Source organism: Notothenia rossii (genome assembly GCF_949606895.1).
Source record: "Notothenia rossii genome assembly, chromosome: 3".
NCBI classification, from domain to species: domain Eukaryota; kingdom Metazoa; phylum Chordata; class Actinopteri; order Perciformes; family Nototheniidae; genus Notothenia; species Notothenia rossii.
The window spans coordinates 82,090,143-82,117,898 of NC_136901.1; the positions used below are offsets into that span (position 1 = coordinate 82,090,143).

General features: G+C 40.4%; 1 protein-coding gene across 11 annotated transcripts in view; it reads right to left on the reverse strand.

Annotated features, from left to right (window-relative positions):
* Positions 1-27,756, reverse strand: part of LOC307031982 (ecto-NOX disulfide-thiol exchanger 2-like) — a 193,265-nt gene that overhangs the window by 11,224 nt on the left and 154,285 nt on the right. For 10 of the 11 annotated variants that reach the window (XM_079669625.1, XM_079669630.1, XM_079669633.1 and 7 more), the window contains 8 exons: positions 25,985-26,218; positions 24,597-24,809; positions 21,716-21,822; positions 11,344-11,458; positions 8,452-8,639; positions 6,209-6,349; positions 1,491-1,547; positions 652-757 (listed from right to left, as the gene is read on the reverse strand). In XM_079669625.1, coding sequence (XP_079525751.1) covers positions 652-757; positions 1,491-1,547; positions 6,209-6,349; positions 8,452-8,639; positions 11,344-11,458; positions 21,716-21,822; positions 24,597-24,809; positions 25,985-26,218 — 1,161 coding nt within the window. The remainder of the gene's footprint in view (positions 1-651; positions 758-1,490; positions 1,548-6,208; positions 6,350-8,451; positions 8,640-11,343; positions 11,459-21,715; positions 21,823-24,596; positions 24,810-25,984; positions 26,219-27,756) is intronic. The other variant, XM_079669632.1, reaches the window with a different exon arrangement.

A 27,756-nucleotide genomic window follows, 5' to 3' on the forward strand; every position in this document is an offset into this window, starting at 1 on the left:
TACTTTCAGGGTGACCATGGCAACCACAGAAACCACCGCCAAAAAAACAGAATAAGGTTTTGGTTTATCTGAGTTCAATTATATACCTCTCCCCAAGAAGAATATAAGAGCAAAATCAAAACCTTGTTATCCTGTGTGAAACGATAACATTTATTTATTAATATGAGTGACTAATATGGCAGCAGAGTGTGGTGTTCAGACTGGTCGGATCAAAGATAGCCTGGAGCCACAGTTTTCTAATAGAGAGGTTGTAGGGGTGCAGCCTGGGGAAAACTAGAGTAGCCATGTGTGAATATGCAGCAGATACAAGCACTTTTGCCTTTGGACATTTGCCTTTTGATGATCGTACATACAATGATGTTTTTTTAAGCCTACTAAAGCTTTGAAGGTGCTTTTCCGCCTAAATGTAAGTTCCATTAACCAAAGAACTACATTTATTTGGTCTAAAATATGATGTGCTTTGGTTTTCTCAGTATGGCCCAGCCCTACTAACCAAGTAACACACAGAACAACTCAGGAAAACATTAAACTGGTCTATACCTAAAACTGCTTAATAACAAAACACTTGTGTGCCTGCTCGTATGTCGTATCTGCAACTTCTACTAATAATGTTCAAGTGATGTTAGCAGTGCAGGATGAGTTTCAGCGTACCAACGAGCAGAGCCTCCCTCTCAGAGTTCACAGGACTCAGTGGATTTTTCTCCTGAGGTCCTTCCTTCTCCTGACTGCAGGACACCACTGTTGACACTGTGGCTTCCTGCAAACACACACACACATTTACACATTTACCTCCAATAAATCTGCTAACAGCCACTGTTTGACTGTGGCTGAGGAGAAAATAAACAAGCTTAACCTAAATTCGATGCATGGCACGTAACAGAAAGACAAACAGGAGTGGGAATGAACACATCAGAAAGTTTCACCACCAACACATTAATACGGAGAGACAATGAGGATGAGGATAATGAGGCGGGGGAGTTTTTTCTGCCAGCAGTCATATTTCTGATTTTCAAACACACAGATCCAAAAAAGAGAGGTGTAAGAAGAGGAAAGGAAGAGACAGGAGGTAGAGACTAGGAAGGGAAGTGATCAAGCTGTTTGTTTCAGATCGCTGACAGGTGGCAGAAAAATGGGGGAGGTATAACAGAAGACTTTTTGTATGTTTGTTGTCCTACATAGTACTGTGAGCACTTTTTCCACTCACGGTGTGGAATGCCTGGTGGCCCTTTTTCCGTTTTTAATCTATCCATAACACTCAACTGTGTGGGTGTGTAGACAAACCATTTTCACTTCATGACTTCCTTTATTTCCCAGCCCAGTTGAGCCCGGGTGATTTATTCAATGACAAATCCAGTTACAGTGAACTGGATTGGCCTGTAATTATCTGTCATGTCAGTGGGAGAGGAAGTCAAAGGAGGACGAAAGGGAGAGTAAGGACACAAAACAATATCTGCAGAGGGGTGGGGAGTGCTACAGCTTTTTCCACTTACGCTGGTTTGATTAGCGTTCTCCTCGCCACCTCTGTCATCTTGCTGCGACTTCTCCAGCTGTGGCACATTAGAAACATGTGAGGAAACGCCACAGAGAAATAAGCTAAGCACTAATGTAGACAGACGGGGGGCACAGCATGGTGTGCAAAAACAGACAAACACGGGAATTGTTTATTTTTTGGAGCAGTGACCAGAAATGTGCTGATTTCGAACGAACAAGGAAGGCAAAGACACTGAACTTCATGTGGATACAATTAACTCTGCTATTAAAATGCGTAACAAGGAAAGACTTTGTGATTTCCTGGGAATATATTAGTGAGCAAGTTATTACTCAATTGTTCAAGTAGACCAGTGCTTCTCAACCTTTTAACCCTATGGGCTAAAGTAACCCTACACAGAACCCAGTCAATAGACAGGATGTGTCTTTGTGCCTTTCCTCTGTCTATCAATGACAGAAACTGGATTTAATCATTTATTTTACACATATTTACACATTTCACTTGGTTTTATAATCTTTTACGTCATGTTAAAAAAGGAAATATTTGCCATGCCCATATGGATTTGACCTGTGTTGGCTGAATTATAGGTAGTTGCGACAATTCATATATTATAAAAGTATTATATATATTTATTCAAATCCGTAAACGCTAGCTTCCACACACTCCTGTGTTGCTTTTATGTTTTTTTAACATTTACATTTCAATATCTTTGGGCTTCGGACTGATGGTTGGACAAAAGAGACACTTGAACTATGATGAGTATTTTTCACAGTTTTCTGACATTTTATAGACTCAATGATCCATTAAAAAGGGGCCAACCACCCATTTTTCATAGGAACATCCGTTTGATTGTGGCGAAGAGTACTGCTTGTACCAGCTGTAAAACTTTCTCAGTGGCCCTGAAGGGAGCTTTCTGAAAATGTCATTGGAATTATTTTCGTTTGAGCTCAAGACATTTGGAGCCTGAATACAAACTGCGGGTTTGGAGAACATGGAGTGCATTTCGCAGACAAGAAGTGTCAAAAAGGGATGCTGCTGGGTTGCATTTTTGGAGCTTATACTAGGGACTACATTTCAATACATCTTCTAATTTTGACCACTTTTCTTTGAACACATCTCTGAAAATACCTCTAAAAGAGATGCGAAACTAAATCACTGTTGAATTCAGAAAAATAATCAACACATCAATCAAACATGAAAACAATCATTAGTGGCAGCTCTACCATTAATATGGAAAAAGGCGTTGAGGGCGTTTGTTGTGATCATAATAGTAACACGGTTAATGGCCTCAGCGACCTGTAATGTGAGGTGACTGCGGGGTGACGGCAGGTTCTGTGACCGGTGAAGAATAACCAATAGCATGACAAACAACCTCCAAATAACTGCTAATCTTCAGCCAGGCCTACACCCAACAATTGATTTCTCTTTCTCCCTGTAATGAGACTGCCTCTCATGATTCATGTATGCCCACATGCAGAAGTTTAATTAGCATATTTCCCAGGGCTCACTTTTGTGGCTGCACATTTGTAATCAAACTCATCACCATTAGCGCGCTATTGACAACCCTGTCACTCCGGTTGATGTGACGGCAGAAACATTTGAGCTAATTACTAATTCTCCTCTGCGTTATTTGAAACCTGCAGTCGGCTCGTTCACCTCGAGGCAAACGGGCGACGCGGTGAGCAGCTCCCCACGTGGATTGAGATCTTCTCGCTTGTATTATTATCCAATTTAATAGGCGATTGAACCTGAGGCTCATTGTAATGACAGCCATTCCTCTCATTATACCGAGCCTGAATGAACATTAACAAACATTAGCACTCGGATGCTGGGAATATGGGACAACACCTGAAACATTAGTAAACATGACTTGTCTAACAGAGAAAAATGACCCTTGAAAGTTGAAATTGTTTTCGAAGATTGTACATCATGCTGCAATGTATTTAGCAGTGTAGTCTTGCGGTAAAACAACTCGCCTCTAATCAATTTTAGACGGGGTTTTGTTGGGAGAAACATTCCTCAATGTAAGCAACATGTTCGCTCAAATAACAAATGGGATGTTGGGATGGATGAGTAATGTAGCAGGAGTGGCTCTAACTGATGATGTGGTCCTGTGTAAAAGCCACCGTGGTTTACAACTGTGCAATGTCTTGTGCGGGTTATAGCTCCCTATGTGGGGATCACACTATTAAAGTACTGTGAGCACATAGTGATATCAACGTGATATCTTAGTGGCCTGTGCTGATGTGGTCCAACAGACAAAATGTGCAGGAATGAGAGTGCGCGATTGGGTATCTGGTGGTCAATGTCACATAACATCTCAGCCAGGGGAAACTCAGGGAACAATTTAATTGTGGTAAACCGTACTCAATGTGTTTCCACTTAGGACACCAATGGGTTTCTTCTGGGTCTTTATATGTGGTTTCAGTTAGATGAGAGGAGAGGACACTTTAACTAAAAGGAGAAACATCTTGTCTGATGGGAAAGCATACATTTAAAGGAAAATGCATGGATATGTATTTGGGTTTCTGAATTTGATGTGAGACAAAAACATTATATTTTGTTATACTATTTATGTGGCAGGCTTTGTATTATTTGCACTTTTGATACAAGACAGCATGCTGTTGCACCAGCACGTCAGTCCTTATTTTGTTCAACATAGCAACAAGAAATGTGTAAGAAAAACTAATTCAAAAGCCAACATAGGGTGCGTTAGGGGGGAGCGGGTATAGCATTGAATGTTTTGGACTTATAAAGTCACTGATAAGTTCACATTTTTTCTAGGCCAACTTAAAACTAAACTCACATGGCTATATGACAAAGATCTTGTTTGCTGTAATACATTAACAAAAATAAATTCCTACGTTTATCTGCAGGTCATTTGATTCTTCAGCAGCCGTAATCACACAAGTCAAATGGATATCTTTCAATCTTGGAGTCTTTAAATACAGAACACACCTTTTATGTTTCAGAAGACAGTGTTTCTGTTATGAAGTCTCATTTCAACTTAGAATGCCTTTTTTTCACTTACATAATTTAATAAGGGATCCAGTATGAACAGGAGGAAAGATAACAGCAAGCAAACAATGTTTCTATGTTCATATAGACGACTAGCTACTGTTTTATGAAGACATGGGAACCTATCCTGGATGAGTTTACATGCTGTAACGGCAAGACTTAATGCTAGAAGAGCCCGAGGAAAAATGTCCTACACCTGGAGCGCATTTCCTGAGACTGACTACTCTGTTCAGACTCATGATGACACTGATATGCACCAAAGTGAGCGCTCACTATCGTGCTGTACAGCGGGCGTTGCATGGAACAGATGGGGACACCAGGGGAATGGGAATCGCTGGAGGCACCAGAGATTACAGTTCTGCAGAAACTTTTGTTTGTTTGTTTTTCATTCATGGCCAGCAATCTATACTTAATAAAAAAAACGATAACTACAATAAAAAGCGATACATGGTCACTGAATGGATTTTTTTCAAATTAGTTTTTTGGACATGTATACTTTCGATTTTTTGAAGAAATGCCGTTGTTAGTCTTTCACTTTTCATCACTACTCTTTCCTTCTCACATTACCGAACCTGAATAGTGAACTAGGCAATGTTTTGATTACACAATTAAAAGTTTGGGTGTGGAACAAACTAGTAACAATGATTTTAAATTGGTGTTGAAAGCCTCATTTCCTCACTACGCGCTATGTAGCCATGTAGTGGACGATAACAATGTACAGCACTGCAACCAACCATTATTTTCATTATTAATAAGATGAAGACTCCTTTCATTATTAATCGTTATATCGATACCATGCAAGAAAACAGTGACAGAAGCCCTGTAGAATCTCCCAGAGGCCAGGCTGACAATATAAAGTTACTTCATCTGATTTGACTAACACTTGAAAACCCAAAGATAGTCAGTCTAATATTATATAGGGCACAACATACACCCAAAGTGCCATTAGACAAGCCTGAAGGGATATAGCCAGCTTGCAGTGGATTTGAAACTCTTTGTGAAGATGTGAAACGTTAATGAAGGTTTTTCACCCTAATGCAAAACAAGCGTTAATAGGACACTAAAAACTGTGGAGCAAATCCGTTTACTACTCACAAAGGACAACAAACAGGCCTTTAAACTATAATTGGTAGAATAGGTTTTTTTTTTACGAGATGCATAATTGTACAATACCATATGCTTATTGAAGGGATATTATATTAAAGTTGCATTATTAAACATCTTTGGAGAGAAATTAGAAATGAAAGAGTGGATTATACGTTGAGAAAGAAAGAATTGAGCTCCCTGGGAGGAAAATGGGAAGACCAGAACAATGATTGAAGTTAGAAACTGTCTCCTCCCGCCGTGGTGAAATCATAAAGATGAACCCATAATGGCTGTTTTGGGAAATCTGATGAGCTTAGAAATAAGTGTGTCGTCATTATCTCGACGCAAAGCTATATCAACTGTCACAATCCGCCCTTTTGTTTATTGATGATTTATTTCTTCAATATCTCTCATGCTTTGAAAATCATCTTGAACTAATTTCTTTCCTATTAAAGTGCAAATTAGATAGCGTTCACTTTGAAGCAAGAGGGTGACCCAGAAATGAACTTTCATTAAAGCATAACAAGGAAACAAGTTTCTCCCCCCCCCCCCTTTTTTTTTTAATTTTGAGGAAACCAATATAATAACAGAAAGTGTGTTTTCCTTCACACTAACCTGCACTATGTCGGTGTTTTGCAGGTTCAGGAGGCCTTCCTTCAGGTTCAGCACTTGGTTGTTCAGCTGCTGCTTGTCCTCCACACTCTTCTCCAGCTCTGACTCCCGTTCTTTCAATTCTTCCCTCATTTTTAACAGTTGCTGCAAAACACAGGGACAACAGTCAGTAAATAATGCTACTGTGAACTAACTAACTGTGACAATGTTAACCTCGTACGGCACTGAAAGCAGAGGAACAATCAGCCATTTGATTTATTATTATTATTATTAGCATGCAATCCCTACATCGGTAATTAGAACTTCTAGAAAGCAATTACACTCTGACGTGAATTATATCTTCAATAAACATTTTGAAAGAGAAAGCAATCATTGTATATTATTCTTTTTTATACTCTACCGTTCAAAGGCGTTGAAAGAGGATTTTTTCCCCCCATATCCTTTGCTAATAAAAAGCCACATTCTCTCATGATGTTTTTCTTGATGACATTTTTTTTTTACACTCATGGGGGTTTTATCCTTGCCTTGGTTGACACAGGAACTAGTGTGTGAGAAAGCTTTGATAGCTCAGTTGTCTGCCTAACACAGATGGAAAGATCCCCCCCCCCCCCCCCCCCCGCTGCGTTAATTTCAACAAAACGAGAGTCTGGGAGACGCGGGGGGGTTTTTACGGCCAGGAGTTTTCCTCTGTAAAGCAACACATCACGTTCCTATGTGTTACGGGCACTATCAGTCACAAACGAGGAAACAGGTTGACGGGACACGCTATTAACACTTAATTTGCAATTTGTGTGTCTGCGTGACACAACACATCCAGTTTCAGTGTCTTGAAATTCATTTATTCAACTAATCTTTTCACAAATGTAAGATGGAAAGGTAATTACTCTGTGTAAGCACAAATGAACAGCAGGGTCGTAATGGATTCTCTTCTTAACATGAATCAATCTTAATTTCCATTACCTGTGAAAGATGGCTAAGTAAGCACTTGACACATTCCAGAATGGCTCAATTGAGTGTTTGGTTTAGTATTTTAAAAGTGAGCTTTAAATCGTTTTTGACACTTTAAGAGTTGTAATTTTAAAAGGTGGAAAGGTTGGCCACCATGTAAGATTTAGTGAAAAAATAAATAAATGTGACCAAAATCACATGATCTCTGTCAGCAGATGAAGTTTGCACTGTAAACGTAAATGTGTGGATGTTAAAAAAGGACTTCATGGTTTATAGTCCGTGTCGGAGTTGTAATCCTTCCATCTGCTTATGCAAGATCACGTTATCATATTGAAAGCATCAGAGCATATAATACATGTACGTTGTGGTACGATCGTTTCCCCAAGAGCTAAACAGCTGAAGATTTAGTAGTGGATTAAAGAGAAGTTGTGTGTGCAGTAAATGTGTCCTGTGATACCAAATGATCCATACATGTTCTCAGTGGCGTCTTTTAGGTGCTTGTGTGTATCTTTTCATACACAAACTGACATGTTGCACAGACGCATTGCAGTATTTAGTGACATTTGCATTTTAATAAACCGTTAAAAAATGTTTTATAAAGTTATTTTTGGGTGTATATGACTTTCTGATGATAATATAATTGTTTGTTCATGTGATTGCATTTTGAATTTCCAGTTACATAAGTTCTTATTTTCTCATATGTATTTATGTCAGCAATTGAAAGCCTGGCTCAGTCTTGATAAATGTTATAATATATGAACGTTAATACAGCAACTCCAAAATATATACTGAATAATATGCGAGAACCGTTTACAATATCCAATACTTTTTTATAATCTTCCCTTTAATACACGCCTACAATTGTTAAATAGCTTTGGATTTGTTCCAGGAAGTATCTGTGCACTGTTTGCATCAAAGCTCTCCAATCCGAGTGAAACCCATTCCAACTGCAAATAAGCTTCCCTTTAACCAAAGAAAAGCTGAATATATTACTTTAGCAGCTCTTCAGAAATGAGATTCTCCTGACAGCTCTACTTTTCCACTCTGGTCCCGCACAGCACTCACTTTTAAAGTGCAGGGTCATGAATAAATGACTGGTCGGAGCGACCTTGTTCTTAAATAGCGGCACAAAATGCAACAAGAAGGAAATGGAGATTAAACTCATTGTTGGAGAGATGATTGGGAAATGTGTGTGTGTGTGTGTGTGTGTGTGTGTGTGTGTGTGTGTGTGTGTGTGTGTGTGTGTGTGTGTGTGTGTGTGTGTGTGTGTGTGTGTGTGTGTGTGTGTGTGTGTGTACCTTCTGCATGCCCTGCAGAGCCTGCTGCAGGAAGCTGAGCTGCTGAGAGCGTGTGTTGTCCTCCTCGCTGATCATTGGTTGGTTCTTGCCTTGCTCCTGTTTGAGCAGCTCCACCTCGTTCCTGTAGGCGTCCAGCTGGCAGCGCAGAGAGTCGTTCTCCTCCTTCAAGGCTTCCGCTTGGGAAACGGCTGCAGGATCAAACATAAAGTTCAGTCTGGGAGTAGGTGTTTACTATGTATAACATACACAAAACATTCTGGTTTAAACCCTTATACCGACATATGCAATATTCCTTCAACGGTGCTTACATACAAAATGCTTATTCCACTAATCCTCCCGTTTACATGCAGCAGTGCATTCTCTGGTTAAAGTAAAACAAGCTCATGATGTATGTTGTTCTTCACGCCAATATAGAGTTTTTTTGTAATGTTTTTCAGCTCTAGGGAACTGAATGCAACCATAACAGCAAACACCTTTAAAAATATCCTAATGTGTAATTCCTTAAGAGTTAAACACTCCAACACTCATCTAATCACCCTCATCATGATGATGTGGGACTGGTTTGATTTAAATAATTGATATCGTTTTTGATTTTAATGAATCCAACATCATAAGCGTCCAGACTTTTGTACTGCTCTGACGCACGCTTTTTAACTTCTTCTAGCAATGCAACAAAATGCAATGGTCCTGTCTTTATCTGTTTGAGAGAACTGAGGGGATCAGACGCCCAGGCCAGGGTTTCTGATGATCTGCAATATTGTAGCACAATTTTCAGGTATGTGGTCTAAGACACAAGTTATAAATGCCTCTAAATCAAATAACTTGCTCTGAAAACTAGGATATTTTCTAGTAAGCTCACCCAAACCTTCCACAACAGGCTATGGTTTTTATAGAATCTTTTAAATTGGGAAACTGGAAAACATTTGTGTAGCCTCCTGCTCTCTCCCCCTTCAGAAATCTATCGACTGCAGCCTGGACACAAAAGCTAACAACCACACAACCGGGAGCGGATTTCGATTCAGATGTTGCTAAATCCTGCAAGGTGCCTAAGGAACCATGTTGACAAGCTCTCTATAAATTGTTATTTTACTATTCACTCAGTCTCACATAAACTACTGAAAGCTTTAATAATCCCAGAGTGTCCTGTCCAATAGCTCTCTACTGGACATTTGGCCTGACCTATTCAGCAAAGAGAGGAGACAGGGAGAGTTACTATTGTATGAGACCTGCTCAGCTCCAGAGATGTCCAGTTTTATCAGCTTTGCTCTCCTCCTGTGGGCTGTGGGGGGAAGCTCTTTGGGAAAGTGAAATACTCTGACTGGACTGAGGAGATAAGACCCATCCTGTGTGTGTGAGTGAGTGTGTGTGCATGAAAGCGCGTCTGGTTAGGTTCTGTGTGGGCGTACATGAGTGCTGCCTGCAGTCTATCATGGAGGACCATTGGCAGTGTTAATGAACTCTCTCACTTGCTGAGTGTGTGTGTGTGTGTGTGTGTGTGTGTGTGTGTGTGTGTGTGTGTGTGTGTGTGTATGTGTGTTCACGCTGCGTTTGCGTGTGCTTTTTCTCCCAGCGAAATGAGGGTACGAGGTGAGAAGAGTATTGATCTGAGAGCATCATCAATTTGGTGTGAGGGGATGTCAGACGCTCGGCCAGATTTGGAGCAATTCTCTTTCTGTTACCTAACAGGCAGCGCTATCGACCTGCAGATATCCGTGAGTATGCACGTCCACACACACCTGCAGACAAACAGTCAGGCATACAAGCGGTTCTTTTGCTTTATATTCTGTGCATGAGTCAGTCGCATAGCATCGATTCACTTTTTAAGAGGCTGCAGTCATAACACAGGTGTTGGCAGCAGGCACGGTTGACGTAAACAAGCCCCTCTGCTTAAAGGTTAGTGAGCAAAAAGGGGGTGTTACAGTCAGCCTGTTAACACCAATACTGAGAAGTGTCACATTAACACCTGTCACCTCAGCCAATGCTGCAGCATCGAGCCAAATGACAGCTCGTTGACAGCGATGCTAATTACTGATAGCTAAATAGCAAGGTTGCAAAAGAGAAGGGGCTGAGACGACGACAGCATTTACATATATTTGCATGCTGATTACAGAAACTGTCATATTAGCAAATGGCAGAGATCAGACTGATTAAAAGGCAAGAAGAGAGAGTTTGTGAAGAGAGCATAACAACACGCAGAGAAACACACGACGAGAAACAGCCTTACATGCGGCGGTGACGATTACAGCATGTTGCCCCTGCGACTACTCAAGATTTATGGGTTATTGTAATGGGGGTTCAGAGATTTGCTTCAGCAAACACAAAAAAGCTCCTTCGAGGGAAAACCTGAGGATTATGGGACTTTAGCGGAACCCCGATCTGAAATGACATGGCAGGTGTGGATTGACTCACTGACAAACACACACACACACACACACACACACACACACACACACACACACACACACACACACACACACACACACACACACACACACACACACACACACACACACACACACACACACACACACACACACACACACACACACACACACACACACACACACACACACACACACACACACACACACAGACACAGACACACACACACACACACACAGACACACACACACACACACACACCCACACACACACACTGGGTTGGTCATTAAGTAGTCATGTTTAACATCAACTCAGTAAGCGTGAGTGGTGTCAGCATCTTGATGTACTTTGAATCTGTTTTTTATTCATGTAGAGTTGTCAGCTGGTTGTCAGATGCTTGGGGGATGATTACTGTCATTTCAGTCAAACACAGCTGCCTCCTCTGAAGATCTGGATCACTGCTTGGCCTGTGATGTTGACAGAAGCGTTGAACCGACAACATTTGCATACCTGAGTCCTCAGAGTCCTTGCTGTCGGGGGGGTCCTCCATGTCATCGTCCGACATCTCCATCTCCTCCTCTCGCCGTATACCCATCAGCTGCTCGCTGTGCATGTTCCTGATCTCCTGCAAAACACAACCAATAGAGGGGCGGGTCAGCACTTGCAAACACTCATGGGAGATGCACGTTTTAACAGATGCTAGGAGAAGAAGGATCGTCAATGAGGCAACTTTATTGGTGTCGTTGTTATTGTAAATAACATTTGGAACAGATCACTGCAGAACAAAGGAGTGTACACGAAACAAGGTCTCAGAGCAGGGGCTTAATTCTCCCTCTGGCACAGTGATAAGGCAGATGGTTACGCAAATATAGCCAGACAACACATTTTTTTTACTTAGCTGTTCTTGTTACTAGGGAAAAGCATTCACATTCATGCAGCTAAAATACTTTATCAGTGTTTGACACTGGCAACCACAACTTCTGCCAAAAAGTGAAACAGATGACACTGATTCAGGACGACAAAGCATTAAATGTGTCTTAACTGTGTGTATACTGTTCATTATGCTTACTGTTAGTGTTTTAGAACCACATTTGGAAACCCACAATAGCTGTAAAAAACCAATATAACAATTGTCTCTCATTCATTCCCCCCTTACAGGCAGAATTACTAATGATTATATCCATCTGGAGATCAGTAACCAGAAGCAGGTTTAAAAATGATTTAAAGATTAAGGTCAAAACGATGAATTGAATTAGCTGTAAATTAAACCAAACCCTCAAGGTCTGTGTAAAACGCAAGACAAACACAATCCTTGAAAAGCTTTACACACAGCAGACAGACCATTATCAGACAAACCACGAACATACGGTTGGTGAGTATCTGAGGGTTTTTAAATAACATTCAGCTTTCCTTCCCTGTTGTCAGCAGATGTTTCAGCTACTGCAGTACACAGTATCTCCATTAAAAAAACAAGAGGTCGTATGACACTGGAGCCGGAGTATAGAGAGCACAGCTAACGATGCTGTTAAGAGACACACGATCAATCTCTTTTCCATTCAGAGGGTGCAACACAAAAAGACCACGGACATCGAAGTCAGGGTTCATGTAAAAATGGGTGGCTTGAAGAAGTAGGGCAGAAACGAATGATTACTTATTATCGAGGAATTGATTCATTGTTTGGTCTATAACAGTTGAAAATGCCCATCCTAGTTTCCCGAAAACCAGGGTCATGTATTTAAATGTTTAGTTTTGTCTGTCCGAAAATCCTCTATTTGACTAATTTGTACAGCTCTAGATAGAAGTGAGAAAGTTGGGCTAATGCTTAAAATGTCACTTACATGATATCTCTAAGGAAAATGTTGTGACTGACTACACAAACGAATGAAAAGATAATGAGTTATGTCCTGTTCCTGGCTATTGAATTAGCTATTTACAGGCTAATATAAATAACACATGTAACCTTATATAGCAAGGTGAGCTAGTCAGCAATGAGCCAACAAGTATTTATTGTTATTATTACACTGATTGAGCTATCACAAGACTCCATACAACCATACTCATTGTTAGTAACCTCACAGCTTTAGTATTAGCCACCCATGATTAATTAAAAAAAAAAGAAAAATATATATCTATATACAGATAGATTTTTGAAAGATAAAAGGTGTCTTCACTTTACAATACAAGCTTGTATTGAAAGACACTTGTAAACATATTACCAGGAGATAGAGAAACAAGCTCTCTATCAAATCAATGAAACTGAAAAACACTGAGGGCCAGAAGCTGCATGAGTAAACAAACATACAACCATGTGTCAGCTGACGTTATCAGCCTGGGTCCATGGCAGGGGTCAAACAGGTGCTCTTCACACACAAGCACATGCAGACATACAACCATGTGGGTGTGTATGGACCACACAGTGCACAGACACACATCCAGTGCACAGACACACATCCAGTGCACAGACACACATCCACTGCTGACAAACAAGCACGCACACAGCACATCAAAACACTGATAGAGGGAGGCAGCTGTTGTCTGATTCTACCTTGGAGCTGCAGCTACTCAACGCCGCTGCCCGCTCCTCCATATTTCACCTCCAGGCCTGAGATTCATACTGCATATACAATACGACTGAGAGTGAAACTGGCTGGCTGTTTGATGATAAACTACCCCTGAGAAACACTTACTTACCTATGCTCTTTACACTGACCAGTGGCTGCCAGTCATTTTCACTGCAGCCTTTATGATCAATGTGAGAATAAACTTGCTTTGAGCAATATTTATATTTTGAATCAAATCAGACCCTGTAATGTAAAATAATGAGCAGTTGTGCTGAGAGTACCTAGGAATTAGCACCCACCTCTGCAGCTCTATGCAGCTTTCTGACACTTTGAGCCCATTATTTTGGTTTTCTGACCTTCACACAGAATGTATGGCTGGGTCCCGAAGCTCTTATTACTCCCACATATAAAACCAAAGGCAGCGGTTTCCAGCTCTGACAGGCTGAGCGTGCTCCAGCAGCCCAGCGGTAAATGACAGAGAGCTGAAGTAAACAAGTCGCTGGTGGGGAAATTCAAGCATCAAGGCAAGCCAAGAGTCCCAAATAGTTTTTCAGTAGTTGATGGGAACCAAACCAAAATGGTGAATACATATTGGACTACAATCATCAAATTGTTAGAAACATGACTCAGACAAGACTGTTGGATTTGGATTTAGGCAACTGTTAATTAGCCTGTGGTGTAACAGGGCTTCATTTTCTATGGGTTATCACTTTCTAATGGATGTTTTTTTATGTATTAATATTGGAAAACGTATACAAATACAAAACAATACAGCAACCGTTGACATATGATCCCAGTTCCTGTTCTTTTTCTCAGTGTTTCACGTTCACTGAAGCTTTATACCTGCAATGCCTGTTTTTTTGGAGTCCATGCTATAAATACGACACCTACATATCAATGAAAGTCAAGGTCAGTCCAATATTTACTCTCTTCAAGGTCGGTTTTTCCATTTGACATCTCGGGGAAATATCTGTCTCTTTAGTTGCTAAATGGTCAGCTATGTTCACCAGCAAGTCAGTGGCCGTTTCTCAATGTCGAGTATACCTGCTGCAGAGACACTATTTTAAGTATACTATGTCATCGAGTGGCGCTGAATGCTGGGCATTTAACATGCATTTAAACAGTCCTTCGGCGCCACTCGATGACGTAGTATACTTAATATAATAAATAATAATAGTGGCTCTGCAGCACGTATACTCGACATTGAGAAACGGCCAGTGACTTTGATTATGTTGGCTGGCATGTAATTCAATCTACATTTTCATTCATTTTACAGGGTTCATACTTTTACTAAGTTACTTTTATGACTTTTCTTTAATGCCACTTGGAATTGAATTCAAGACCAGCTTTCTAATAACGAAACTTTAAGGGAAAAAGTTGATATTCCCGGCTAGGGAACATTTTGCGCACATTTTTATTGTAACATTAAACATTAAAGGTCTCAGAATTCTACCGGCAGATACAGCTTAATGCTGCCGTGATTAAACGCCATATCATGTTCCAAACCACATCAAGGATTATTTCTGAAACAGTATGGAGCTCAAAGGCTTTTTCTCTTGTGGGTTTACCACAAAGTGAGTTCCTTTTTTTAATTTCCTGCTTTTTTACACATACTCTCTCCAGTACAGGTTAGCTCTGAGCAGGGCCGTTTCTAGCTTTTTGGGGGCCCTATGCAAGATGCTGTTTGGGGGCCCTAGTCTTTACAGTTTTTTAACTACAATGGGGTGGATTCCGAAGCCTTTAAGATGGTCTGTGGAGATACATCAATCTGTTACACTTTAATAGGAAAACAGGCTAATTTCACAAAAACCAAGCAATTGAATATTACGAAAAATGATATTAAAAAGGTAAACAATAAGGCTCCTCTATGTCAATAAATGCAAGAATGCATTTTCTCAGCAATGTTTAATTTACATTTTTCATCTTCCTCAGACGTCATTCATTGGCTGACAGCCCAACAATGATTTGGACTTTATTACCCCAAGAACACAAGCCACAGCTTTGCTATCATTGCAGTTTAGTCGTGTTTATATCCTACATTGGATGTGTAAGCATATAATGCTTCACCGAACACAGGAGGGGGCTTGGCTGTCTACAAATAAAGACGGCTCATTTGAATTCTCCCCAAATATATTGAGGCTGAACCTGAACTTTGAATTCTCTGCTCCCATCATAATCTTGGTGATCTTGTTAAAATTGTGGATGCAGAATTAGAAATAATATGTAACTGATTTGCAGTTAATCAATTATCCCTTGATGTGGCCAAAACAAATGACATGTTATTCAATACAAAGTCTGAGAGTAGAAATGACTGCATTATACGGATTTACAATACCGAGATAGAAAAAGTTTGTGCATGTACATTTTTAGGACTGCTTGTTGACGAAAAACTCAATTGGAAGCAGCATATAAATTATGTACAGACTAAACTGTCAAAAACAACAGGCATTTTGTATCATACTAAGAACATTCTTGAAGAAAAATACTCTTTATAACAGTCTATTTCTCCCTTACCTTTACTACTGCTTCGAAATATGGGGAAACACGTACTCAACAAATCTACAAAAAATAATAACATCCAAAAAAAAGTATTACGAACCGTCTGTGGAGTTGGTAAATATGAACACACAACTCCCATATCTAAAAACTCAATATATTAAAATGTGTTGACATAGTACAGCTTAAAACAGTACTGATTATGCACAACATTTTCCATAACAAAATGCCGAATAATATTCAAAAGCAGTTCCAAACCACAGCGTGAACTTATGAATGTAAAAAAAGTCACTTGAAAATAAGTATTCACAATGTTTATATGCAATCATGCATATATTATTATTCATTTTCAAGTACATGTGTTCATTTCCAAAAAAAGACAGTTGAATCTGCTATTGACATGTGCAGAAAATGACCTTATATCTAGTTTTCGTATATATATATATATATATATATGCATTTATTGTTTTCCTGCCCTAACCTTTATTTAATTTTTTCTCCTGTTTTCTTTATTTCTTTGTATTCCTTAATTGCTATACGTTTTTGACGCAATAATGCCGATGTTGTATTAGGATGATGCACGGGAGGGCTACTTTCCATAAGCTATGCTTCAGCCCTCCCGCTTCTACCAATTTTGTTCATATTTTTGTGTATGAATTATATATTTTTTTTTTTGGATGAAAAAAAAAAAAGTTACTTCCAGCTTGGGGGCCCCCAAGTGGCCGCGGGGGCCTTATGCATCTGCATATTCCGCCTATAGGAAGAAACGGCTCTGGCTCAGAGTGTTAGCGATGCTTGGTGTGCCATATTGGACAGCTATGTACGGCAATCCAAACAGGACATTTGACGTTTGTATACTGATCTAATATCAGAGTTTTGTTCTTGAATCAACGTTTTTTTTGAATGTCCCTTTTCCAGGAATCTCAACAGAAAAAGTTTGTCCGGACTAATACATTTCTAATATTAAATAAATGAAAATAATTCACAGTTAAGAATTAGATATTAATTATGAATGCCTTAAATCAGGGGTGGGGAACCTGTGTGTGTGGGGGGGGGATCTAACCTCATCTAGGGGGGTTTGGGTGCATGCACCACCAGGAAGATTTTTTTTAAATGTTGAGGTTAAAAGCATCAATCTGGTGCACTTTGAGAGCAACATGAAGAGATCTGTGGATACATCTCTCAACACCCATATGAAACAGAACAGTAAGCAGATTTTTTTCTTTATGGATATTTTACAAATCACTTCCCTTTTAAACTGTATTCTTGTTTATTAATAACAACTTTTTTTTACTGTCATATTAGTATTGTATACCTGTTTACTTTATTCTCTTATTTTTCTATAACTATAATGATCATATAAAGATGTGCCTTTACCTCACTGGTTGGAGAAAAAGCTTCTTATATTCGTTAGCATAGCTAGCTAACCAGATGCTAATAACAACAACGTTATTGACTGTATGATCAGTATGACAGATGAACAGATCGCCACTGGGCTTTCAACTAAAGACACAGCCACGCAAAAACTGCGGCATGTGTACAGCTCCTTATGGGTATTGCAATTTGTGAAGTCCCGGCCCGGAGCCGCGTTCTGGTGCTCTCCGTTAGAACTTTGGAACTTCTTTGGAAATTACTCAATAACCAGCTTGGCTGCAGTAAAAAACTCAAAACGAGATTTTCGAACTTAAACATAAAGACAGATAACAGGCTCATCACAGACAAACTGGACGTGGCCAAGTACTTGAACATTTTTTTTACAAACATAGCCACAACTCTTGTAAATAAATTACCCTCCCACTCAGGGCTTTTTGGAGTAGATCACATCATGACCTACTACAAAAACCTAGGGGTACGCAAAGATGATTTCAGTCTAGCAAGGGTAACATCAGCAGAGGTACTCATTAAACTGAGCGCCCTCCAACCTAACAAGGCCACTGGCCACGACAATATCCCCTCCAAATTCCTCAGAGACACAGCAACCGCCATCTCACCAGTCATAGCTCACATAATTAACCTCTCCATAAAACAGGGAAAAGTACCCAAAGACTTCAAAATTGCAAGAGTAACCCCCCTGCACAAAAAGGGCAGCAAATTGGACCCAGGCAACTACCGCCCTGTTTCTATACTTACCTCCATCTCGAAAGTCATGGAAAAAATAGTATATGAACAGGTCGAAAAGTACCTCGCGGACAAGAAACTAATCTATGAATTTCAATCTGGCTTTAGAACATCCCACTCCACTGACACATGCCTTCTTTATTTAAACGACCACATCAAACAAGAGGTGGACGAGGGCAAATACTGCGGCATGGTGATGCTGGACCTGCAAAAGGCTTTCGACACTGTCAATCACCCCATTCTGATTGACAAGCTAAAAGCAATTGGTTTTGATAAACTATCGGTGAGCTGGATGCAATCCTACCTGGAGGGGAGAGAACAGATGGTGGAGGTAAACGGTACTCTGTCCCCCCCCTCCCAGTGAGCTGTGGTGTTCCACAAGGAAGCATATTAGGTCCGTTACTGTTCCTAATTTATGCAAATGACATGTCATCAGCATGTGACTGCAACTTGTTCCTGTTCGCGGACGACTCAGCCCTGCTGGTCTCTGACAGGAGCAGATTGCAGGTTGAAAAAATCCTCAGCTCCGAGCTCGGCAGAATCTGCACCAGGCTCTCCGATAATAAATTATCATTACACCTGGGTAAAACAGAGTCCATTCTCTTCGGTTCGAAACATAATCTCAGCAAATCCGACGACTTCTCAGTTGCAGTGGGTGACATTATTGTCACAAGTAAGAAGGAAATTACATACCTAGGATCTATTCTTGAGGCAAACCTCTCCTGTGACAAAATGGCATCCAATGTAATAAAAAAAGTCAATCAAAGAACTAGATTCCTATACCGGATCTCCTCTCTGGTAAACAAAAACACCCTGAAAACTCTGGCAGGAGCACTCATTCAAGGGTACTATGACTATGCTTGCACGTCATGGTACCATAGCACCTCCAAGGCGCTAAAAATAAAACTTCAAACATCACAAAATAAACTGGTCCGACTACTGCTTGACCTTTCATCTAGAACCCACCTCACCTCTGCCCACGTTGACAACCTAGGATGGCTTAGAGTAGACGACAGAGTACAGCTACTTGCAATGGGCCTGGTCTACAAGATCCAATACACCTCTATGGTACCCATGTACATGTCAAAATTCTTCCCAAAGGTCAAGGAATATCATGATCATAACACCAGAGGGAGCTCCACAAATCATGTAAAACCCAGATTTGGCACAAAAAAAGGGGAATACACGTTTCGCAATTATGCCACATCAAGGTGGAATGCTCTTCCCACTACTGTAAAGGAAAGTAAAACTATACTTACCTTCAAAACCTCTCTTAAAGAGCACCTTCGGGGAAGAGCATTGCAAAACTGGCTCCGGTAATGGTACAAATCTCAACCTGTCGTACAATGGACAGCTTCCCCCCCATCTATGTATATACTCGCATTTTAGACTCTGTTACTAACTGTATATCTGTAGACTTGGTATGTCTTAAATGTCCGGTTAGGATGTATTAGAACGAAATCTAAAATGAAATTTGTAAGTAAGCCATCTGTATGTAAAAAAACACCTGTATGTAAATTGTAAATAAGCCATCTGTATGTCAAATATGTCTTGTATGTCTTAAATGATATGATGAATTGGAAATGGGGGACCCTGATGTAAACAAGACGAAAGTCTTTCTCTGGTCTGCATCCCCTTAACAATTGTATGTTTTGAGCTGTACTGTACTGTACCCAATATACAAGCTGTTAATAAACTTTTCAATCAATCAATCAAAACTACACTCCTGTCAGACGAGACATATACCACGTGATGACACGTTAGGCTCGTGTTGTGTTCAAGGACCCTGACCTTGGCCAGGAAAAACAAGCTTGTTTAATTATTTTGCGGTCTAGATTTCTTGAATTTTTTTCTTTTTTGCGTGTGTTTATAAATTACCTCGAGGGCCGTACCAAATGGTCTCGCGGGCCGTATACGGCCCGGAGGCCGGAGGTTCCCCACCCCTGCCCTAAATGATTGCATACATTTACAGTTTCTTATTTTTACAGTGTGAAGGCTGTCAAACAGAAGTTAAATCAATTTCTCACTTATTCTAAGAATGTACTTAACCCACTAAAAGGATTTATTCTAGAATAATCGGGAAATTATGTTGTAAAAACAATAATCCATCCCTCTCGTTCAGATTAATGCGGTCATTTTGTTTTCTTCTTTGCAAAACGCCGCTTTGTCAAATGTCCTGTTTGGATTGCTGTACGTAGCTGTCCAATATTTTTGAGGGATATATATATTTTTTAGCCACTCAAGTGTTACCTCACCTATCACACCTGCTATTCAATGGTCTCGGCTAATGCTCTACTGTGTATAAACTCCCTAGAAGCTAACAGGCAGCTGCACAGAAAATACAGACGCAATTTGGGAAAATGCTGAACCAAGAGCTTTGTGTCAAAATGACTTAATCTGTCTCACAAAACACACAGAGAGACCTACACACACAGAATAAAAAACAGTGTATGTGGAGACACGCTGAAAAACTACCAATACTTTTTGAACCAGTGTGTCACTTAAAACATTTTTTTCATACTAATGTTTTCTTAGTAAGGACATAGAATGCAGTGAAATGTCCACACACTGTGGTCTCTTTACTTGCATCCATGCTCCACTCCCTGGTGCATGCAGTGTGTATACAGCCTCTTTATAAAGGAAACAAAAAGAAAGAACAGACAGATCCCTGGAGGCCTGATGAAAACACTCTGGTATCCACAGAACAGATTTCAATACTTCCTGTCTCAGTGTATATATACAGTGATTCTCCATTGAGCATATCCTTTAGGGACCTTCAAGGACTGACGAGGGAATGGACAACAATACAGAAGAGGTTTACTGACGTCACACGATCAGACATGCACTCCAGCATTTGCATATACACCTGCTTCCTCCAGCTTCCTACCTACTCATCAAGTGTGTGTTAAGAGACCTCCACAAAGCTATTATAAGGAAAGGTTTTAACAAACAGATGGGTAAAGTTTTATATTATTCATTATTTATATGATTCTGCAGCAAAAGTTAAAATTAAAAACAACAATTTGGATTGGCATCACCTACCTTTAAAGAGGAGTTTTTGTACAAGATGAATGCTGCTTCACCTTTAATCTCCTTTTTGTTTTTAATACTGAGGTTCAAGGAAACTTACCAATTAGATTTGATCTTATATTGTCCATTAGACCCAGGACTGCACCACACTCCAGACCCTTCATTACAAACCACCCTTCATCATGCTAATTACGATCCATTCGGCAGAACAATAATAAAAGGTAAGCAGGTACTTGATTATAAAAATGCTACATTTTAAGATGAATAACACGCTTTTATGTCTCAAGAATTTCATCATTAATTATCCTCTCAAAGAACATTACATGTGTTGTTGCAGGGGGAGAAGGCTTATACAGATTTACCTGTCTCCTGGACACCCTTAGAGATGGAAAACTCACCCGGCAGCATGTATCCAATTCACAGGGGAGGGGGGGGGGGGGGGGGGGGAGGTTTTGACCTGGAGTGAGCAGGTACCTGTTCTGTACTTACTGTAACAAGGAGTCTGCTCTTTTGACTTCACCTATTTTGCTGAAATCGAGTAAAAGTATGTAGCCCTAATATAAGCAACTATCATTTTTTTTTTTTACAATGAGTAAAGAGAGAGACAGGCGTTGAACAAAAAGGTCTATGTTTCCATAAATCACGTGAACAACAGGATGAAATCAAAGTGTACTAACCTCTGCTTGTTTGCGCCACATGTCCAGGTTCTTGCGCTGCGCTTTGGTGAAATGGTCCCATGCCTTTTGTTTGGAAGCAGCTTGGAATACAGACACAATCTGTTCAACTGTGGCGGGACGCAGGGAAGGACCAGAGACCATCCAGAGACACAGAGAGAAAGAAAGACAGAGGGCAGGTGGGAAGGAGCAGAGGAGTGAGAAAGTGGAGTCAACTAGGGATGTTAAGCACTCTCTGTGTGTGTGTGTTTGTGTTTGTTTATACACGTGTGTGTACAAGTGTGTGAAATACTTACCAGCTGATGCAAGTGCATCAACTCGTAGATGGTTGGTCAGTTAGGTCCCACGCGCAAAGCTTAAACAAACTAAGTAAATCATGCCGTTTTCCTACATACATAAATAATATATGATATCCTACTTCATATCGAAAATAAGAAATGTGTGAGCCAGTGTTCTGGCTCCAGGAAGTATGTGGTTTTGATTAAATTGTCTTGACGATAATTGGATGAATTGCATCTAAATTAAGTATTAAAAACTTTTACTTTGAATTTATAACCAGATTTTTTGTTGTTAAATTCTTTGTTGTATAATCAAATATCTTTAAAACTAATGACATTTCTAATCAGGCTCAGCTTTACTTTGTGTGACACATATTATTAATTATAATGCTAAACTAAGAGAGCGAATGTGGCAAAACAAACATTCGAAACATCAGGGTGTTGACAAAGACATTCTAGAGATGTTAGCATGGATTTCTTCTTTAACATTTATTTAACAAGGGACATTTTGCAAAGCAACAATAAGCCGCCCAATAATAACCTTTTTACTTTAAGCGTGAAACTGTTGACCACCCTGCAGCTTGACTGCAGCAGAAGACTGTTAATAACCTTGCCCAAGGACATCTCATTAAAGTAAAATAGTGTTCTCTATTCACAACTCTTCAAGCGTCAGTAGTTAACCCTTCAGTAAAGCTGTATCTGCAAATTGCTAGTGTAGAAACATAACACTTAACTGAGCTAACAAACGTCTTTGAGTAACGGAGTCCTTTATTAGGAGCAGACCTTTGACTCTGAGGTATTAAACTATTCATACATGTGATGTGTATGCTGTCAGGGTTGATCTTATTGGGTATTGATATAGTCATTCCCCTCTCAGCTATCTATCTGTTGTCATGTGAGTGGTCATGTGTGTATGGGTGGTCTTTGTATCCCAGAGGTCCTAATGTACACAGGGGGGGGAGACGGGGGGACGGGGGGAGTCAATATCACCACCAACTAAGTGTGTGTGTGCGCGCTTGCAGAGTGAGCGAGAGAGTGAACAGTACAGAGATCAATACAATCTTCCCAGAACCCTGTAATTTGATGGAGCAGATCGATGGTGAAGGCAGTGAAGAGAGGAGACGCTACGGACAGAATTTCAGGCTTGTGAGCTTATATGCAACAAAGAAGTTCAGATAGAGACTCTGCAGATTATCTTAAAAAAAGTAACATATTATTCTAGAAAGGCCAAGATGCTTTTAAAGCCTTTCAAAGGTATTTCTTCAATGCTTCGAGCACCAATAATGGAATCTCTGCTCCTCCTCCATATTAGTGCAGCAGCAGAAGACTGAGAGGCCACTAACTTAAAAGCAGGGCACATAAAAGCATCTGCATGGCTACACATCATCGGGATTAAGTGACAATATGTGCGACTTGCCCTGTAAAGGTGACGTACTCCATCAGAGACAGACATAAGTGGATGGCAACAAAAATAAACGAGACTGGCCGAATTGATATGATATGAACAGACTTGTAAACGCCCTCACAGGAGGCCAGTCTCTGTGATATCATTAATATGACCAGCAATGCAGCAGGAGGAGGGCAGGGCCATGAATAGGAAAGTGTTTGTTTGGGCTGAAATGGTGGAGGATGGATAGCACTAGCAACAACCTCTGTCTCTGTGTGGTTTATACAAATATACACCTTCCATCGTCTTCTGCATGTATTTTATCCAGAAATCAAAAACTGGGAACTTCACTTGATGTTGAAAGATGTTTACGTTCTATTTGACATGAATGTTGTGGGATATAGGGAGACAAAGTGCCGCAGGCGATGGTGTTAACCAGCAGCTGCACAGCCTAGGCTGTCAAAGGTGGGGTAGAAGAAGGCTTTTCCTTTGGGCTTTCATCAGCTGGAATGAGCCAAGCCTGCATTTGCTGTGTATGTTTGGCCTCCACAGTATTCATGCGATTAATGTGTTTGGCTACTTTCATCGAAAGAAAACATGAATACATATTCCACCATGATCACATGAACCAGAATTCTTTTTTCTTTAATGCTTCAGATATTTGTATCTCGGAAGTAACATGAGCAGGACGATGAATGCAAAATGTAGAGTCATATAACACTGTTAGGAAATACATTAAACTTACCTTGAAGCCATCCTCCCAAAAACAAACTAGCATTAAACAAAATGTCTTTCATGACACCTTTTTAACTCAATAACCTATAAATCCACAATGTGTGTCTTACTATGCTGAGCGCACATGGTCTGTGCATGGTGTGAGAGTTGATGATGGGCTGTGAACAATCGTATACTTACGTATTTGCAGCATCGTGAACTTCAGGCAGAAACATTCTTACAGTGTGTTTATGTAGTGTGTGTTCCTATGATAAGGAAACTTACACAGAACCAGAAACTTGGCCAAGTATGGATTATTATCCTCCTCCTGTACTTATACTGCACAACAAGGAGTATGGTAAGTGTATGCTAGTGATAAACTTTAACTTATAATCTATTTATTTGACCTTTATACAAAAATGATAACAATGTTGTACACTTACAGTACATAGAGTATACACTTAATTATTCATCCAAGTTTGTGTGTGATTGAGAACCGACTCACATTGACCAACTATGCCGGCTAGAGCGATCTTGAACTTGTCTTTGGCTTCTTCCACCTCCTTCTCATGCTGACTCTTCTCGCCCGTCAGCCGGCGGATATGGCCGTTGGACGCCTGGATCATGGAGTAGAAGTTATTGGCGTTCCTTCGGTTGACTTCTCCTCTCTCCAGCCAGGTCAAAAGCACATGCACTGCTTCAGGAAACTTGCCATCATCTAGCGGGGTAAAGAAATAAAGAATCAGGTTCTACACAAGGAGACATCAAAACAGTGCTCGGATACTTGAGGAAAGGAAAACAAAACTGTGTAAAAGTAAGCAATACATTATACCCAAGGCTGTAAATTGTGAACAACGTAAAAAACAATGTGAAGAATAACATAAAGGCACATGAAGTTCACTTCAAATACATGCGATAGAAAGCCCTTTTTATTCTGTTGAGTGAAAAGTAGACTAAGTAACGTCTGGGTTAATTTGATCAAGCCAAAGTGATGCGGAAAAAAAAGATAAAACATCTACTGTAAAGTGTAGAGAACAAGGACAGGAGAACAAAAAGCCATCTGTGCTGTTGGATGAAAGGAAAATTGAGAACTGTACAGACTGACATATGCTCTGTAACAAAGAACACCTTCGCAGACCTCAACGACACATGAGAGAAGTAACAAATACAAAAATGGTCTAAGTAAAATGCTCTGCAGTGAGCTTCTTGTCATACAAATGAACATTGGGTTTACAGTACAGGAGTATAACTGGCATTGACATGTCTAAATCTACAGCAAATAACCGGGATGTGTGTTTTCACAACAGCAGCCTGCAGCCTTCAGAAACAAATCCTTGGCTGAAACAACGCTGTGTTAGACTCCTTTACACCATGACGAGGGGAGGGGGAGCCGAGAAAGACGCACGCGGATGTCAAAGAGGCAGAAAGTCACAGCCATTTTGTTATCAGGAAACTGTGACTGAGACCTGGAAGTGTCATTGCTCGTTAGCGAAACAGGTGTATTCAGCCAGAAAGTCGGCAGAAAGCTGAGAAGACGTGGAAACCACAGCGGAGAAGAGAAAATGGAGAGGAAGAAGCGAGACGAGAGGACAAGAGACAAGATAAGGGAGAGGAGCATGGGCGGGGGGAAGGATACACTGATATACTATGTTTACAGCCTTTTTTAATCAACACATTTGTTAGAACTGCTGTTAGTACACTTCCTGTAATGCTTTGTCTTAAAATTGGGCGGCTTCCTGCAAATGGACACACATACCAAACTACTTGTACTTATTAATGCCTGGTTGAGATACCACTATATGTTCAAAGGTGTTACTTCTATATGTGTTACCGATGTTTTTGCTTTCATGTCATGCACATATTTTACTGTGTATGTTTTATATTTAGCCAAACCTTTGATCTTGTCTCCCAGCTGGCTGCTCTCATGGTCGGAGTAGTGCACTATGGGAGGAGGGGAGGGGGGTCGGAAGAGATCGTCCTCTATTTTGCGCCGGTGCCTCTCCTCTCTGGCCAACATGCGCTGGTGACACTCCCACTCGTACAGGTCGTCTCTGGCCTGGGCGAAGTCCACGTGGAGGCGGCCCGAGTCTTTTTTGTCTGTGCTGGAGCCCAAACGGATACGGTAACCTATAGCAGAAAAAAAAAGCGCTGTAATTAACTATAAAGGATATAGAAGGAGGTGGAAGATATGAAAAGTAAATATGCTGAGAGAAGCAGAAGGGACAGCAGGGAACTAAATTAAAATGAAGTAATTGGTCTGCTCTGACAGTTTGATGTCATTTTCACAATGTGCGGTGCATTTTGCAGCTGTGTAAATGCCCATGATATTTAAAAATGAACTTTGACTAACTACATTTTTGCAGCTCTTAGGGTGGCTTCAACATTTTGGTGTATACATTCAATGTGACAACTTTGGTGATGCCCTGACTTTTCCCCAAGCAAAGGGTTGACATTTGTGTCAAATGTTAAATTTATGAGCTTCTATTTGAATAGATTTCCATGAAATGTGCTGCACACAGTCATGTTCCCCTCAGGGTAAATGGTAATGGTAATCATCTTTGGTGATGTAAAGCTATCATCAGGTCAAAACCTTTAATTTGTCCACAACTTTAGTTTAGTACCAAATGGCAACAAAAAAAAACGACAATTACCCTCCGACTCAGATGTAGAAGGCCTTTAGTGCCAGAATAACTCAAATAGTAAACATGTCAAACAATATACCTACTTAACATCCACATATTAGCATTAGCATTGTGAGCATGGTAGTATACTGACGTTAGCATTTAGCTCAAAGCAGTGCTGCCTGACCATAGCTGTTATCATAGCTGGAGCATCTAATTCTTGTTATGAGATATTTGACAGTAGAAGAAAGAAGAAAGAGAGAGAGAAGAGAGGAGAGAAGGGTGACATGTGACAAAGATCCCAAGTTGGATTCAGACTGAGGAAGTCACGGCTGTGTGGTTTCTACCTTAGGACCACTGAAGCACCGCCACGCCTGAATGCCTTTCCTTTTTGACAGCTGTCAACTTCACACTTCCCATTCGCAACCTGACGGCAATCGTTTTTAATTAAATATTCTATAGTGTATGATAATCAGCTAGTCTTACATCTTCTGGATTGCTCATGAAAATGAAAAGTTAAATCATGGGCACGATACATGGTTTTAATGCAAATTGGAAAACATGCCTGGAGGCGTGGAGTCAACTGAATAGTAAAATAGGAAAAGAAGGAACAGGAGGGCTAAAAGGTTCATGCATGAGCTTTACTCTAGGGTTTCTTTCTGGTTGGGAGTCATTTTGAGTCACCTTCAGCAAACTGTATTTAGACAACAATAGATAAACACATGCCACTAAGCAGGCTCTACCTGCCTCCACCCTTTCTCTTTATCCTGATGTGTAATCCCTCCATTTGACACCATTTACGTAGAGTACAAACGTGCATCCTACTTCTCAATACACAAGGGGGACTAGAGGAGATAAATTACTGCTCTCGAGGCACTGAAAGGACCCAATATCCCTCATTACTCCCTCTTATACTCACTACTTCCTTCTCATCCTCAAACTCTCCTCCTAACTTAATTTTCACTAATAGCTGGTTGCGGATCTGAAGTGAAATCAGGCCCATTTTGTGATTTAATTGGTTGAAATGATCAGAGGGTGTTTGGG